This window comes from Glandiceps talaboti, chromosome 14, assembly GCF_964340395.1.
Source record: "Glandiceps talaboti chromosome 14, keGlaTala1.1, whole genome shotgun sequence".
Classification (NCBI taxonomy): Eukaryota; Metazoa; Hemichordata; class Enteropneusta; family Spengelidae; genus Glandiceps; species Glandiceps talaboti.
Window position 1 is genome coordinate 11849391 of NC_135562.1, and position 18409 is coordinate 11867799.

The window sequence follows — 18409 nt, forward strand, 5'->3', positions numbered from 1 at the left end:
TTCACCTTTCAATCGACTAGAATCATAAAAATATCCTTCACTGAGAACTGATAATTAATCAGTATCATTTTTTCAAAAATACTGAACCATTTACAATGCATGAAAATATAGTTGACAGATAGTAAAAGTGCTAGTTCTCTGTATACACTACATAATGGTGAAATTCAACTATATGATGCTACATTTACCAATATATGCGTCACTGAACTTAGCCCACTATAGATTGTGGTCTGGAGTGTAAATATATATTGTGTTTTCTTCCCATTGTTGTGTAAACACTGGTTGTGTACTATTCGTGTGTCATGTCACGAGTGTGCATTCGTATTGTTCATTGACCTATTAGCATTTGAAAAGAGACCGTTTGACCTCATGCACTATTTTTAAAGTGATTCCATGTATAACCGTGTCATGCAGCGTTCAAAACTAAACGTTCTAGGATCCTAGGAGTGCCAGTCTATTTCCTTATAAACACACATAAACAACTTGGACCGTCTGCCTTGTGTTCAGCATGTTCTATATCTGTCTAAATTGTGTCTATGACTGAGACTGGGGAGAAATGGAGCATCGATTGGTCTGTATTCATTTGTTTTGTGTTGTCTCTTTACTTGTGACCATCAAGCGGGTGAGTTCGGGTAAGTTGGCTTCACTTTCTTCATGAACTTATTCGAGTTCCGGTACAGTAATGTCGATATGACGGGTAGTTGTCAATGACTTGTCAATATTGATTTCACGACAGACCTGTACATTTTATGGTTTCACTTGTGGCTACACAGACACAGGTTGCTACAGGTATGTTCCATTGTGAAGAACAATGAAACCAAACATCTCAGGACCTCAGCCCATACATAGACCCTACGTGTTTATATGGACAGCCTGGGACAAAATATCAAACATTCGCTGAACTAGTAGCCGAGGATATACCCGTGATCGAATGCAATGCCTTAGGGGGCCTTTAGTAATTACATACTGGGGAAGGAGGAGGGTTAGGGGTTAGGACCACATTGACATTAAACACGGTCTGTTACGTAAAATGTGACCAAGCGATTCCATTTTTACCTCCCGTAAGGGTACGGGAGGTATTAAAAGGGGAAGGTGTGTCTGTCTGTCTGTCTGTCTGTCTGTCTGTCTGTCTGTGTCATCATTTTCTAAAAATTGGCTGGCTCAATTGTAATGAAATTTGGGATATATAATCTTTAGGGTAATAGCTAGACCTGATTAGGTTTTGAGCCAGATCTGTTAATGTTTAATTAGAGAAATTTGCATATTAATGAAATCAACTAATTACGCAATATCTTAAGACTGCATACTTCAATTTCAATATAATTTAGTATATTCATTCAACATAACAACATACATTTGTCCTATAAAATTAGTTGATGTATCTTACAGCTTTAATGAATAATTTGCATAATCAACTATTTTTTGGTAATTAGGCTATATCTTAAGAATACATACTTCAAATTCAACATAATTTAGTATACGTTAACCATAAGAAAACACATATGTCCTATCAAGTTTGTTGATGCACCATACAGTGTTAATGAATAATTTGCATAATTAATGATTTTCAGTAATTAGTCTATATCTTAAGAATACATACTTCAATTCCAATATAATTCAGGACACACGTTAACCATAACAATCACATGTGTCCTGTAAAGCTTGTTGGTGTACCTTTCAGTGCTAATGAATAATTTTCATAATTAATGATTCTTAATAATTAGGCTATATATTTACGACTGCATACTTCAATTTCAATACAATTCAGTACATACATTAACCATAACAAAGTGTGTATGTCCTATAAAGTTAGTTGGTGTACCTTACAGTACTAGTGTTAATGAATAATTTGCATAATTAATGATTTTCAGTAATTAGGCTATATCTTAAGAATACATACTTCAATTTCAATACAATTTAGTACATACGTTAACCATAACAAAGCGGATATGTCCTATAAAATCTTTTATATAGCTTAGTTTTAATGGAAAATTTGCATAATTAATGATTTTAGGTAACTAGGTTGTATCTTAAAAATGCAAGCTTCAAATTTCGTATAATATGATACGTACATCATAATAATACGCACCTGTTTTATGAAGTTTGTTGCTACAACTTTTTCTTTAATGAGTATTTTGAATAATGAATGATATTCAGTAATTAAGCAGTATCATGCACTCTTACATACATTAACCTAAGAAAGCACGCTTGTCCAAAAAATAAAGCTACCATAGCTTTTCAGTTTAATGAGTTATTTACATAATTAGTGATTCCCTTACGGGAGGCATTCAGTTTAAATCTGGTCTAAATGGGTGTGATTATCCCCTCTTTCTCTAAAACATTCCTACCCCCTCCATTCAAACATTTAAAACACATTGGACCGGCTGTCACATCTCCAATGCCACCAGCGATAAGATTTAAAGTGCTATTAATATGTTTAAAACATCCCAGGGAGACCGACTCCTCTGCTCACACCACAACTAACCGCATGGTTGTCAGGAGTGAATTTACTGATATGTTATGAGTTCAATACAAGGGCCCTAATGTCACAGTGAGATCTGGTTTTGGAGGAATATGTGACACCGGTGGCAGCAGTGGGTTACCAAAATCACAATATCATACACAGTTATACAATACAATAAGACTATAAATTAAACTAAAATGTGATCCTTCCCTAATTCCAATTCATTTTAAACTTCACATACTACAATAAACTGAATCTGAAAAGAGAGAGACAGACATAGATAGATAGACAGACAGACAGACAAACAAACAGACAGACAGATAGACAGACAGACAGGCAGGCAGAAAGACAGACAGAGGCAGACAGACAGACAGACAGACAGGCAGATAGACAGACATACACATATCCTAAGTAGCTAGACTCCATGCTTCTGCATCATGATGTCTTTGCAAGGGGACTAATTAAAGATATGTTAAAATATCAGGGTTTTATGCTAGACTGAGAGAGAATGTGATAATTAACGTCAATGAATATTCATGAACATGTATGTTGTATTCTTATTCAATCATCCTAATCACCTTTATTCATACTAAATATAGTGCTTGGCTCTCAAGGCGTCCAGTGAGGGATGACCCTATGGGTGTAGGGAGACACCAAAAAGTCTGATGTGTTATTTGGTTGAGCAAATCTTTTTTATCTTGCCACAGCCATTATCTTTTACATGAACTTGACCTAGAGAAGTTTAATGTTTGGTGATGTGGTCTCACGTCACAGGTTTAGTTGGCTGATCACTGTATACCCACAAATGCATAGTTAGAGAAGTGACTCATACAAAACGAAAGTGGATGTCATGACACTTTGAAAAAAAAAGAGGCCATAGGAAGGCTGTTTGTAACAAACAAATCCATCACTTCTTGACATAACTCAGGAAATGTTTACGTCATATTTCATTCTCCCTTTAGTAACAGAATATTGTGAATAGCAGTAGGAAAAAGAGAACTAAATATTTCTATTCAATATAACTTATATAGCAATTGATGATCACTAATTAAGCATACTCTCACAAAATATATGTAAATAGCGTTAATTAATATACTCTCAGTAAATTTGTACTATATGTAACATTATCAGTTAGGAAAAAAATACTATGTTACCTGAACATTTTTACTACATTGTCGAAAGAAATGTTAGTACGCTATTTGTTAATTGATTGATTATCGGTTTTGATCGATAACTTTTTATCGGGTTGTTATGATATCGGTCGGCTACTACGTTGTCAGTTGTAACAGACCCTGTTTAGAAAGCGGTCCCGTTTCTGTTGAGTTATATATTAAGTTTTGATGTTTCGTAAACATGTCTGTCTATATGTGAATCACTGTCACTTCACAAAATTCAAAAGATTTGGAGCTGATGCTAAAATATATTCTATTACATTTACATATTTTGACATTTGACATTGTACACTTTAGGTATCAACATAGCTACTACCGGAACTGCTTCTCAAAGTAGCAACTACCAAGATACCGATCCAAACCGATCTATCGATGGTAATACTGAGAGTACATGGAGTTCCAATTCTTGCTCTCATACCAACAACGACCAGAATGCTTGGTGGAAAGTTGATCTAGGAAAGTCGTATGTTATATATGAAGTTATTGTAACCAATCGTCAGGACTGCTGTAGTAAGTGAAAGTAACTGTTAACTGTAACTATATTTACCTTTCAAATGTACTTGAAGAACTCCCAAAAACTTTTTTAAAACAACAACAACAACAACAACAACAACAACAACAACAACAACAACAATATATTGTCAAGACTTGTTTCAGTATGTAGTCGAAAAGTTGCCCGCCCATTGATAAATTGCGTAAGAACAGCTTCGTTGACTGTATCTCATTACATTGTATAAAACTTTGCTGTCCCGTCTGTAGGTGAACGACTACTAAATGCCGAGGTGAGAGTAGGAAACAGTGACAACATTGGTGAAAATATCCGTTGTGGGGAACTGGTTGGGTCAGACAGGGTCAATGATGAAACTTTGACTTTTCAATGCAATGGGCCTGTCACTGGTCGCTATGTCAGTGTTCAATTGGTGGATCGACAGAGTGTCCTTAATATCTGTGAAGTTCAAGTCATGGTACCTAAGCATATTGATGGTAAGTAAAGACAACAAACTTCAAATTACACAAACATCTACTATTTATATTTGATTTTTATCATCAATTGTCATATCGTCACATCGTTTTTCTACTCATTCTAAAATCACTTTCTGAGTGTATGCACAGACGCAAACTCGTTTTATGTTTACAAATTTTATTACAAACTGGCCTTGGGCTGTGTTCTTAAGTTTAATATAAAAATTTAAAATCCAACATTAATACCAATTCCTCATCCATATCTCATCATATATGTCTGTTTACCGGAAGCGGAAATTACATACATTTGCTTTGATTAGTGTCCAACTTCGACGGAGGATGCGATTGGAAAATATGTATTTACATGTGAAGTGTGAATGCAGAATACATGTAGTCATTCTGTTACATTAAATCATATGAAATAAAGTAAATACTATTTTTCTTACGGTTAGGTTACGGGGTTTTTTTCCAGACAAAGGTGGAAAGTCTGACTTTAGGATCGTAAGCCATGTTACCAAGGTCCGCTAGACCAAATCATATCACGTCAGGTCCGTTCCTGAAAACTTAACTTTTGCTCAAGTATGATTAACATGTGTGTGGGTATGGGACTGGCAATCACGTTTATCGAAATTAAAAAGATTTCGAATATCTACTTAACCATTCCTGTACATATATTTTCATGAATTTGTTATTGCCGTGTTTGGTTCAGACATGATGCTGTTTATACATATCGCCAAACACCTTTTATTGCAATAGTTCACACAGGTGTCAAGACAATAGGTACCCTTTCATATGTTCAGAGACTCTCTTTTAAGGTGTAGCATCCCTTTTTTCATGTTCCTGATATTTGCTGATCCTAAGTTATGATATCATGGTGGAGAATCCGGGTTCTCCACCACATCGTACCTTCAAGTCAGCAAATATGTGTAGGAGAAGATACACTGCATACGACACGATGTATAGAGTAATATTACCATGTGGACTTTATTTCATGAAAGCCTTAAGTTCGGCCTCACTCACAGGCGGAGCGCGGTAAGAGATGCTCACAACTCCAATATCTCAAACCCGGTGTCGATTCTCCGACACTCTGGTTATTACAATAATTAGATCACAATAAGTCACGCATAGTAAATGAGTGTCCTAAGATAACAATAGGTCATATACGTATAGAATTATGAGCGTCTAGGAAGTTCAACATGAAATTAGGGACACTGACCTTGAATGACGTCTCTAAACATACGAGATGGCGCCTATTGTATTGAAACCGATGTGAGCTATTGCAGTAAAGGTGTTTTACGATATGTATGAACAGCGTCATGTCTGAACCACAGTTGTTGCAAATTCATAACAATATGTCCACTTTAGGTATCAACATAGCTACTACCGGAACTGCTTCTCAAAGTAGCAACTACCAAGATACCGATCCAAACCGATCTATCGATGGTAATACTGAGAGTACATGGAGTTCCAATTCTTGCTCTCATACCAAGAACGACCAGAATGCTTGGTGGAAAGTTGATCTACGAAAGTCGTATCATGTATATGAGGTCATTGTCACCAATCGTCAGGACTGCTGTAGTAAGTGAAAGTAACTGTATCCATATATATCTTACAAATTGACTTTAAAAAAGCCTTCTAAATAACGTGTATTATTTTTCAAATGCAAATCTCAACAACAACAACAACAACGACAACAACAACAACAACAACAACAACAACAACAACAACAACAATAGTATATTGTCAAGATTAGTTCAGTATGTAGCGCCATGATTCCATTTTCTTTAACAGCTACAACGTGTCATGGAAATTATATATGAAAAACTATTTTATACTTCTAAATTAGTATAGTCAAGAATTTGTTTTGTAACCATGAGGGACCAAACTAGATATCTCCAATACTGCAATTCTATGGGATCTGCTTATCTTTAAATGATAATGTTATCTTTAAATAATATGTCAATTCATATATATATATATAAAATATAAAAAAAGCAAAACAAAGCGTATTTTCTTGTCTGCAGGTGAACGCCTATTAAATGCCGAGGTGAGAGTAGGAAACAGTGAGAACATTGGTGAAAATATCCGTTGTGGAGAACTGGTTGGATCCGATAGAGTTAATGATGAAACTTTGACTTTTCAATGCAATGGGGTTGTCACTGGTCGCTATGTCAGTGTTCAATTGGTGGATCGACAGAGTGTCCTCAACATCTGTGAAGTTCAAGTCATGGTACCCAAAGATATATATGGTGAGTACAGACAATACAATTCAATTTACCCAAATATCAACAACCGACTTAAATCATGTAGTACATCAATATTTCACAGACCATCTTTTCATTTTAATCACCAAATGTCGTCAATTATTTTGACATATTGCTTTGTACTGATTTTCAAATCACTTCGCGAGTCAATCTGATTAAATCTGATGTACTGAACTTGGCGCGATTTATTTATTTACCTCTTAGTTTTATTATCGTTTGTTCTTTTTTTGCTCTGTGAGCGTCTAGTACCTACATCCGACACAATAACATAGGAGTTTTCATACATACAAAACGCGAGCGCTGAGTGGATTTACTCAATGACTGAGAACGCGTAATGTGAACTCCAATTGCATTGTGTCAGATGTAGGCACAAGGCGCTCACGTCACAGCACAAAACGAATTCGAGTAGTTCCTAAACTACTCCCTTACATGTATATTTACTTTAGCTATCAACATAGCTACTACCGGAACTGCTTCTCAAAGTAGCAACCACCAAGATACCGATCCAAACCGATCTATCGATGGTAATACTGAGAGTACATGGAGTTCCAATTCTTGCTCTCATACCAAGAACGACCAGAATGCTTGGTGGAAAGTTGATCTAGGAAAGCCGTATCATGTATATGAGGTCATTGTCACCAATCGTCAGGACTGCTGTAGTAAGTGAAAGTAATTGAATGTATACCTTACAAATTGACTTCAAAAACCTGTCAAAAATGTACTGTCAGGATTTGTTCAGTATTTAGCGCCATGATTCCATTCGATTCCATTCTCCATAACAGCTGCAACGTGCCGTGAAAACTAGGCATGAATTAAAGATTAGATTTATATACTTCTAAATTTAATATAATAGTATAGTCAAGAATTTCTTATGTAACCATGAGTGAAAATCTAGTTGTCTCCAATGCAGCAATTCGTTTTATCTGTTTATCTTTGAATGGTAACGTTTGCTATATATGTCAGTTCGTATATGTAGAAAAAAAGAAACGCATTTTCCTGTCTGTAGGTGAACGACTACTAAATGCCGAGGTGAGAGTAGGAAACAGTGACGATATTGGTGAAAATATCCGTTGTGGAGAACTGGTTGGATCAGACAGAGTCAATGATGAAACTTTGACTTTTCAATGCAATGGGCCTGTCACTGGTCGCTATGTCAGTGTTCAATTGGTGGATCGACAGAGTGTCCTTAATATTTGTGAAGTTCAAGTCATGGTACCTAAGCATATTGATGGTAAGTAAAGACATCAAACTTCAAATTACCTAAACATCCACTATTTATATTTAATTTTTATCATCAATTGTCATATCGTCACATCGTTTTTCTACTCATTCTAAAATCACTTTCTGAGTGTATGCACAGACGCAAACTCGTTTTATGTTTACAAATTTTATTACAAACTGGCCTTGGGCTGTGTTCTTAAGTTTAATATAAAAAATTAAAATCCAACATTAATACCAATTCCTCATCCATATCTCATCATATATGTCTGTTTACCGGAAGCGGAAATTACATACATTTGCTTTGATTAGTGTCCAACTTCGACGGAGGATGCGATTGGAAAATATGTATTTACATGTGGAGTGTGAATGCAGAATACATGTAGTCATTCTGTTACATTAAATCATATGAAATAAAGTAAATACTATTTTTCTTATGGTTAGGTTACGGGGTTTTTTTTCCAGACAAAGGTGGAAAGTCTGACTTTAGGATCGTAAGCCATGTTACCAAGGTCCGCTAGACCAAATCATATCACGTCAGGTCCGTTCCTGAAAACTTAACTTTTGCTCAAGTATGATTCACATGTGTGTGGGTATGGGACTGGCAATCACGTTTATCGAAATTAAAAAGATTTCGAATATCTACTTAACCATTCCTGTACATATATTTTCATGAATTTGTTATTGCCGTGTTTGGTTCAGACATGATGCTGTTTATACATATCGCCAAACACCTTTTATTGCAATAGTTCACACAGGTGTCAAGACAATAGGTACCCTTTCATATGTTCAGAGACTCTCTTTTAAGGTGTAGCATCCCTTTTTTCATGTTCCTGATATTTGCTGATCCTAAGTTATGATATCATGGTGGAGAATCCGGGTTCTCCACCACATCGTACCTTCAAGTCAGCAAATATGTGTAGGAGAAGATACACTGCATACGACACGATGTATAGAGTAATATTACCATGTGGACTTTATTTCATGAAAGCCTTAAGTTCGGCCTCACTCACAGGCGGAGCGCGGTAAGAGATGCTCACAACTCCAATATCTCAAACCCGGTGTCGATTCTCCGACACTCTGGTTATTACAATAATTAGATCACAATAAGTCACGCATAGTAAATGAGTGTCCTAAGATAACAATAGGTCATATACGTATAGAATTATGAGCGTCTAGGAAGTTCAACATGGAATTAGGGACACTGACCTTGAATGACGTCTCTAAACATACGAGATGGCGCCTATTGTATTGAAACCGATGTGAGCTATTGCAGTAAAAGGTGTTTTACGATATGTATGAACAGCGTCATGTCTGAACCACAGTTGTTGCAAATTCATAACAATATGTCCACTTTAGGTATCAACATAGCTACTACCGGAACTGCTTCTCAAAGTAGCAACTACCAAGATACCGATCCAAACCGATCTATCGATGGTAATACTGAGAGTACATGGAGTTCCAATTCTTGCTCTCATACCAAGAACGACCAGAATGCTTGGTGGAAAGTTGATCTACGAAAGTCGTATCATGTATATGAGGTCATTGTCACCAATCGTCAGGACTGCTGTAGTAAGTGAAAGTAACTGTATCCATATATATCTTACAAATTGACTTTAAAAAAGCCTTCTAAATAACGTGTATTATTTTTCAAATGCAAATCTCAACAACAACAACAACAACAACAACGACAACAACAACAACAACAACAACAACAACAATAGTATATTGTCAAGATTAGTTCAGTATGTAGCGCCATGATTCCATTTTCTTTAACAGCTACAACGTGTCATGAAAATTATATATGAAAAACTATTTTTATACTTCTAAATTAGTATAGTCAAGAATTTGTTTTGTAACCATGAGGGACCAAACTAGATATCTCTAATACTGAAATTCTATGGGATCTGCTTATCTTTATATGATAATGTTGCTATATGTCAATTCATATACTATTATAAAAATATAAAAAAAACAAAAAAAAACGTCCTTTCTTGTCTGCAGGTGAACGCATATTAAATGCCGAGGTGAGAGTAGGAAACAGTGAGAACATTGGTGAAAATATCCGTTGTGGAGAACTGGTTGGATCCGATAGAGTCAATGATGAAACTTTGACTTTTCAATGCAATGGGCTTGTCAGTGGTCGCTATGCTAGTGTTCAATTGGTGGATCGACAGAGTGTCCTTAACATCTGTGAAGTTCAAGTCATGGTACCCAAAGATATATATGGTGAGTATATACAATACAATTCAATTTACCCAAATATCAACAACCGACTTAAATCATGTAGTACATCAATATCTCACAGACCATCTTTTCATTTTAATCACCAAATGTCGTCAATTATTTTGACATATTGCTTTGTACTGATTTTCAAATCACTTCGCGAGTCAATCTGATTAAATCTGATGTACTGAACTTGGCGCGATTTATTTATTTACCTCTTAGTTTTATTATCGTTTGTTCTTTTTTTGCTCTGTGAGCGTCTAGTACCTACATCCGACACAATAACATAGGAGTTTTCATACATACAAAACGCGAGCGCTGAGTGGATTTACTCAATGACTGAGAACGCGTAATGTGAACTCCAATTGCATTGTGTCAGATGTAGGCACAAGGCGCTCACGTCACAGCACAAAACGAATTCGAGTAGTTCCTAAACTATTCCCTTAAATGTATATTTACTTTAGCTATCAACATAGCTACTACCGGAACTGCTTCTCAAAGTAGCAACCACCAAGATACCGATCCAAACCGATCTATCGATGGTAATACTGAGAGTACATGGAGTTCCAATTCTTGCTCTCATACCAAGAACGACCAGAATGCTTGGTGGAAAGTTGATCTAGGAAAGTCGTATCATGTATATGAGGTCATTGTCACCAATCGTCAGGACTGCTGTAGTAAGTGAAAGTAATTGAATGTATACCTTACAAATTGACTTCAAAAACCTGTCAAAAATGTACTGTCAGGATTTGTTCAGTATTTAGCGCCATGATTCCATTCGATTCCATTCTCCATAACAGCTGCAACGTGCCGTGAAAACTAGGCATGAATTAAAGATTAGATTTATATACTTCTAAATTTAATATAATAGTATAGTCAAGAATTTCTTATGTAACCATGAGTGAAAATCTAGTTGTCTCCAATGCAGCAATTCGTTTTATCTGTTTATCTTTGAATGGTAACGTTTGCTATATATGTCAGTTCGTATATGTAGAAAAAAAGAAACGCATTTTCCTGTCTGTAGGTGAACGACTACTAAATGCCGAGGTGAGAGTAGGAAACAGTGACGATATTGGTGAAAATATCCGTTGTGGAGAACTGGTTGGATCAGACAGAGTCAATGATGAAACTTTGACTTTTCAATGCAATGGGGTTGTCAGTGGTCGCTATGTCAGTGTTCAACTGGTGGGTCGACAGGATGCCCTTAATATCTGTGAAGTTCAAGTCATGGTACCCAAACGTATAAATGGTAAGGAGAGACAACTAACTTCAAATTACCTAAACATCCACCATCGACTAATAATTATTTACTGGACAATCTTTTTAGTTTTGATCATCAATTTTCATATGTTGACATTGTTTTTGTACTCCTTCTCAAATCACTTCCCAAATGACGTGTATACTTACTACCATTGTCCGCAAACCCATCTCCGTGCCATGAAGGTTTTATCATATATTCTATGTAGTGGAATAGAAATATCGTTGAAATCACATTAACCACATATATTGGTAGTGAGGCATTATTAATGCTTAAAAGCGTAAAGATATTGAGAAAAAATCTAAACCTAATCACTAAGCGAACGGATATCGAAGAGCGCGCGACTTACCATATTTAGGCAAAGTGTGTCAGGGCGTGATACAAAAATTGCAAGGGTTTGATACGCGTACGCGTTCTCTCCATTGAATATTACATACATATATTCATAATATAATGTATTATAACATATTCATTTTACACATACAGGAAGTTATACTGGATATATCATAAAATACAATGGTCATTTACAAATTGATATATAATATATTTACATTGAGAAGTTGGCGCGGTTTTATTTATTTAACATTATCAAAAGAAAGATTTTTTCTAACCTTGGTTTTCACAAACTGAACCAATATTTTGTCTTCTGTTCATACGAACACTTATGTTGTCAAACACATTACTGATATCATTATAGATTATTCTATATTAATGTTGTATAATAATGCTTAAATTGTAGACTAAAACATTGAGCAGTATTTGACGCCAAGATGATTTGATCATACACACTTTTGCACTGATGAAGACTTATTTTTGTTTCAATACATTAATTTTTCAAGATCCCACTGTCATGGCAACCCAACATATAGTGTCAACAACTGACCTCAGCCCAGAAAGTACCAGTACTACTGTGACGGGTTATGGTATGTATGTATATATCTTCGAAGTAACAAAAATGTTATGTTGGTATGAGATCAACTGTTATATCGACTTTTTATCACCATGGTAACAAATAGAATAACTGGACCTTGCTATTAAAGCTACCCAAAATAGTTTCCAAAAGGCTAATCGTACTCATTCATTATCTATATGTATTTGATGTATATTCTTAGTGTTCAGTCCATTTCATTTTTGTTTAAGGACTAGATCAATTTTTATGTCGACGTTTTGGGTAACAGAGGACCCAATTATTATCGAAAATCACCAACGATCTCATACAATATAAAACTTATGATAAAAGCTTTGAGACTGAAAATATATCGTCTTAATATGTTCCACTATACATGTTTGATTGTCTATACTTATCAATCATAATACCTATTCCATAAACTTGGTTTTAAAAAAAAATTGTTTTTAACAAACAGGGTTTTCATTTACGAAAACTACAAAAGAAGTCTCGACAACCCAACAAGCTGGCAGTGGACTAGGTGCGTCTACTAAAACTGGCAGCAATATTGGTATGTATTTGTTAAACTTGAAAAAGTTAAGTCTTTGAAATGTATTAATCAGATTCCATTGTTGAAATACGTACATCATTATCGTTGTCGTCGTCACCACCACCACCACCACCACCACCACCATCATCATCATCATCATCATCATCATCATCATCATCATCATCATCATCACCATCATCATCATCATCATCATCATCATCATCATCATCGCCACCACCACCACCACCACCACCACATCATCATCATCATCATCATCATCATCATCATCGCCACCACCACCACCATCATCATCATCATCATCATCATCATCATCATCATCATCATCATCATCATCATCATCATCATCACCACCACGCACCATCCTCATCATTCCCATCATCATCATCCTCCTCTTCCTCCTCATTATCACCACAACCGCATCATCATCATCATCATCATTATCATCATCATCATCATCATCATCATCATCACCCCCTCACCAACTCCACCACCACCACCACCACCACCACCACCACCACCATCATCATCATCATCATCTTTATCATCATCGCCACCACCACCACCACCATCATCATCATCATCATCATCATCATCACCACCACCACCACCACCACCACGCACCATCCTCATCATCCCCATCATCCTCCTCCTCTTCCTCCTCCTCCTCCTCCCCATCATCATCACCACCACCACCAATATCAATGTCAATATCACCACCACTGTCAAGCATTTCCATGGCAATAGACTAATAATATAATAATTAATATATCAGTACATTAATTTAGCATGTAATGAAGTACCTGTTTTTCATTAATTCAAGGTGCAGTTATCGGAGGAGTTATTGCTGTTGTTATTGCTGTTGTAGTTGTTATTGCAATAATCATACTCATGCTAAAAAGGTAGGTGAATTTTTTTCTCACTTTATTGATTTCCCATGTTATTTATTTTATTTTATGGGGGGGGGGGGGGGTCACGATCGATTAGTACAGTGTGAAAATTTCGAAATTACTTTCTTTTCAAATCAACTATCCACAGTTTTCTCGCCTCTCTCCATTATTAATTATGTCATCTTTCCTACCGTGGGTCGGGGCGGGGGTATGTGTATACAGTTCAGACAGATGGTGTCCCCCAGCTTCCAAAACAGCTATCCATTTCAGTCCAGGGATGTTTTTGGTTAAACAGGGACCATTGATTGAATATTTCGGCCGTTTGTGGCACTAAAAATGACGTCATCGCATTACAAGATGTACAGGATACTTTCGCAAATGCTAAGCAAGACGCTGAGTGAATATATTTAATGCGACTTGGATCGTGGCACAGTTTGTTTACTTTGAAAGGGAAGGTTATATTTACCCATTGCTTGAGAGATATTGTCGGAAAACGAAATGAATGAGTAACCAGTTTCATCAATCCCATGTTAAATGACATTTTTGGAATGTGAAGTTTGGTCTTACAGTGACATCGTGAGACCACATTTATTCCTCCCCTCTCGTCGAAAAGTCAGATATTGTCAGATCTGAATAAAATGTAAACAGAAGACGTCGTTCTTTATACATTTCATTTTTATCTCATATCTTTGATTTTTATCATTATTGTACAGTGTTACCAACATTGAAGTTAGACATAGTGAAAAAAGCGTCATAAATAGAAATGTAAAATTATTATGTGAAATTTGTTAGTTTTTTGCTGGATCCAGTATACATTTGTTAACTATTGTCTTCCGTTCAATGTTATCCAGGAGAGCAAATAAAAGAACGAACCGTGGCGAATTCACCCATGCTGATGAAGACAAAAACAACTTGAATCTGAAGAAGATCTCGAACCGATATATAAGTAACAACCTCACCGACTTACAATATGAAGATTTGGATTTAGACAACGTAAACACAAACCGGGCAAAGGGAAAAAAGTCGTCCGAAGTTGACAGCGGTGTTTCATCTCCGATGCTGTACGTAAATCAGTCATCACTTGATGGGCCACATGATTATTACAACGTTGGTAGTTCAAAACAAAATCAGCCTATGGTAAAATCAGTCGGAAAACAGGAAGAAGTGGCCTGTAAGAGAGGAGATTCTGTCCCCAAATACTACAATGTCGTAGAATCACACAACAAAACGCCCGACAATCTGGATGAAGCTTACACACCACTAGAAAAACAACCTGAACCAAAATATGAACAACTATCACAACAACGACCAGATTCATTAGTCTACGAAGAAGTCAAGTATACATAGAAATGTGAAGCAAATTGTGACGTTTTATTTCAGGCAAATTTATTACAGCAAGTTACAAATAAACTACCACTAGTACTGTCCATAAATAAACTACCACTAGTACTGTCCGTAGATAAACTACCACTACTACTGTCCACAAATAAACTACCACCAGTACTGTCCGTAGATAAACTACCACTACTACTGTCCATAAATAAACTACCACTACTACTAGCCATAAATACACTATCACCTCTACTATACATAAACTACCACAGATATCCGAGGACTATAAATAAAGTATATACCAGATATCCGAGGACTATAAATATAGTATACACCAGATATCAGAGGGCTATAAATACAAAGCATAACAATAAGCAGTACAAACAGTAATAAGTAGACAACAGACACAGAAACACAGACGTCGACCAAATAGGCAATACCAGGTTAATGTATGTTCTGAAAAATGTTCATTATCCGTGTTATCCATAGACAAATTAAACATTTACTTTTCACATGTAATGTAAAACTAATGTGCAAACTGTCCAATATTAATGGTACTCAGATCACAATAGTGACCACACTAAATGATGTATTGTAGTCGGTGTTATGTACCTGTACTAGCCTTTACACCCTTTAGCTGTCAGTTCTGACACCGTGTTTGACAGGTACGGGATTAGCAACTCCGGAGTTGATATTGAAAGTTTGTGCAGCGGTTGATAGCCACTTCATTGCTGCTGGAGTCGTATCAGTAATGGACAGGGTGAGACAAGCTTGGATTTAGAATGATGTGAATCAGTTTGACCTTTGTAGTTGAAGTAAAACTATTCACCCTAAACTATTATATAGGGTCTAGATTAAAATACAACAAGCAAAATCAGAAATCAAATGTCTAAAGATGGAACGCAAGAGACAGGACCCGAAACAAATAGTTGGTCAAAAGTACAAGGAGAACTTCATACTGAGTAACGAGTAGGAGTGAGTATTCAAAAACAAGTCTTACTACTCCACCATTGATATAGTAAAGACTGGAGGAGCAGATCCCTGGTGCCATTCACAAGAAATGATGAACATTTACAGGAATGATAGAACTAGACTGAACATACGTTGTGTTGTTCAGCACTATAAGGCTGCTAAATCGCCAGGCGTTTGTGAATGTCATTTGGGTTATTTGTGTCGCGAATACAAGAAATTCCATACTCTGTGTGTGTGTCCCACCCGAATTTGTACATTGTTATCTCAGTGTGTGTGTGTGTGTGTGTGTGTGTGTGTGTGTGTGTGTGCTTTATTGTCACCTTGCCTGGCAAGAGATGACACAATGCGTACTTTACCCGAGTATTCACTAAAATTGATTGACAATTGCTACTGACTAATCAGTAATCAGAAAGAAAGTACTGGAACTTTGAGATCTAGATTTTCTATTTTTATTTTAAAATGTTTTATTTCCCCCAAAAAACGAAAGAAGAAAATGAAAATTTTCACCAGTTTCATATTCATTTTTGCACAAATTGATGCAAGGGTAGCCACTTCCTTTGATGAAAACCAACCTTATAATTTGCATTAGCACCGAATAGTTCAATATTATAAATGTTACACAGTGATCAACTAAACCCCCTGAAAAATGGTTTCAATTCATTCAATTTTACCGAATAGATATATTTACTAATAACTCACTCATTCATTCAATCATTTATTGCCAATTTAAAGTAAGTGAAAATTACATGATGACAGGAAATAATAAATAAATTGGCAATTTGGAGACAAAACAATAGCTGTTTGCTAATCAAGTTTGGCTCCACCTCAGAGTTCATATGCAACCACAGCGATAAGAGCTATACAGAACTAGAAGAGAAATCATAATGTGAGAAAATATCAAAACGAGCTAACAATGCAAGAATGTGTACTATATTCAGTAGTTTAAATTTCGTCAAGTAGGTACTTTATAAAAGCTTTCCTGAAAAGACGTTTTGATGTGAGACATTTCATTTCTGTTGGTAAACTGTTCACCAACAATTTTGTACCTGATTCCAATAGTGGAAAATTGGCCGACAGCTGTGCGTATTTTCGGAATGGCCAAATTTCTAAAAATAACTAAAGAAATGAAATATAGAATCATTTTCTTCATCTGAGTCACCCCTACTCATGCATGACAACAATTTTAGTGATCTACCCAATACATTGATAATTTCTTCTTGGCAAACAACAATGCGGGAGTGCAAACACGTATCAAACGAGTTACAGAAATGATTTTCAAATTTGATTGAGAATGAAATGGTAAGAGATTGTATGAATTTCTATTGGAGAATTCTCTACGGATTGTCTGCAGATACAAGCTTATGGCCAACACAACATGCAACATGAAGGTAAAAATGTAAACACACATATTACAGTTCCTACATTAGCAACACCACGGTAACCTGGCCTATAGCTATAGAGAAAGAAAGTTCGACTCACCTGACTTGATAAGATATTGGGACAGCATTGACTTTAAACACTTCAGTTTTGGGAATCATAAATAGAAGGTGGCATTGAAGACATGACCGACTGATTTTTTCGTATGTGAAATAAACGCAAACATGGTACCTTTACGTCGACGGTACCATGCGGACATGATGTAATATAGCGTTGTGTTTTGAGTAAAGAAAACCACAATTCACGTCATATATTTTCGTATCAAGTGAGAATTGAAAGTGATTACGTCACTTTATACACTGGTTTGGTAGAGGTATGCCACCCATGTACATGCGATCGAAATCTAGACCAATGTATTTTAGACCAATTTCATGACCCCTTTTAGTCCATGTTGTAATTTAAGTAGACCTCTTTGCGTTACAGGATTGATCTGTGAGTACAATTGCAAGACAAGGTTAACAAGGGCCTGATGGAAAAACACTTCATGAATAAATTAATAATAGTTCTAAATCTTTGGAAAGGAAATAATGAAATGGGGAGGGTTGATACCGTTTTACACCATGGCTAGACGACCCCGTTTTAGACCAGCCTCATCAAATTATTCGGACCAACATCCGAAAATGCATAGCCCCCGAATGACTACCTCGCGTCAGTAACGCCTACTCTCAACTCACCATTTGAGGTTAATTCATGGATGGGTAATACGTTCATGCACACATTACTCATTTACTACCGAAAATATGTCTGGATATCTGCAAC

The 18409-nt window shown here is 36.1% G+C and overlaps 1 protein-coding gene across 1 annotated transcript; it reads left to right on the forward strand.

Annotated features, from left to right (window-relative positions):
* Positions 1-398: 398 nt before the first annotated feature.
* Positions 399-16378, forward strand: LOC144445614 (uncharacterized). Its single transcript, XM_078135228.1, has 15 exons — positions 399-632; positions 3934-4146; positions 4396-4620; positions 5965-6177; positions 6624-6848; positions 7310-7522; positions 7870-8094; positions 9441-9653; positions 10086-10310; positions 10772-10984; positions 11332-11556; positions 12405-12488; positions 12930-13022; positions 13843-13921; positions 14761-16378. The coding sequence occupies exons 1-15, from the start codon at positions 557-559 to the stop codon at positions 15254-15256; spliced, it is 3018 nt and encodes a 1005-aa protein (XP_077991354.1). The 5' UTR covers positions 399-556; the 3' UTR covers positions 15257-16378.
* Positions 16379-18409: the final 2031 nt, after the last annotated feature.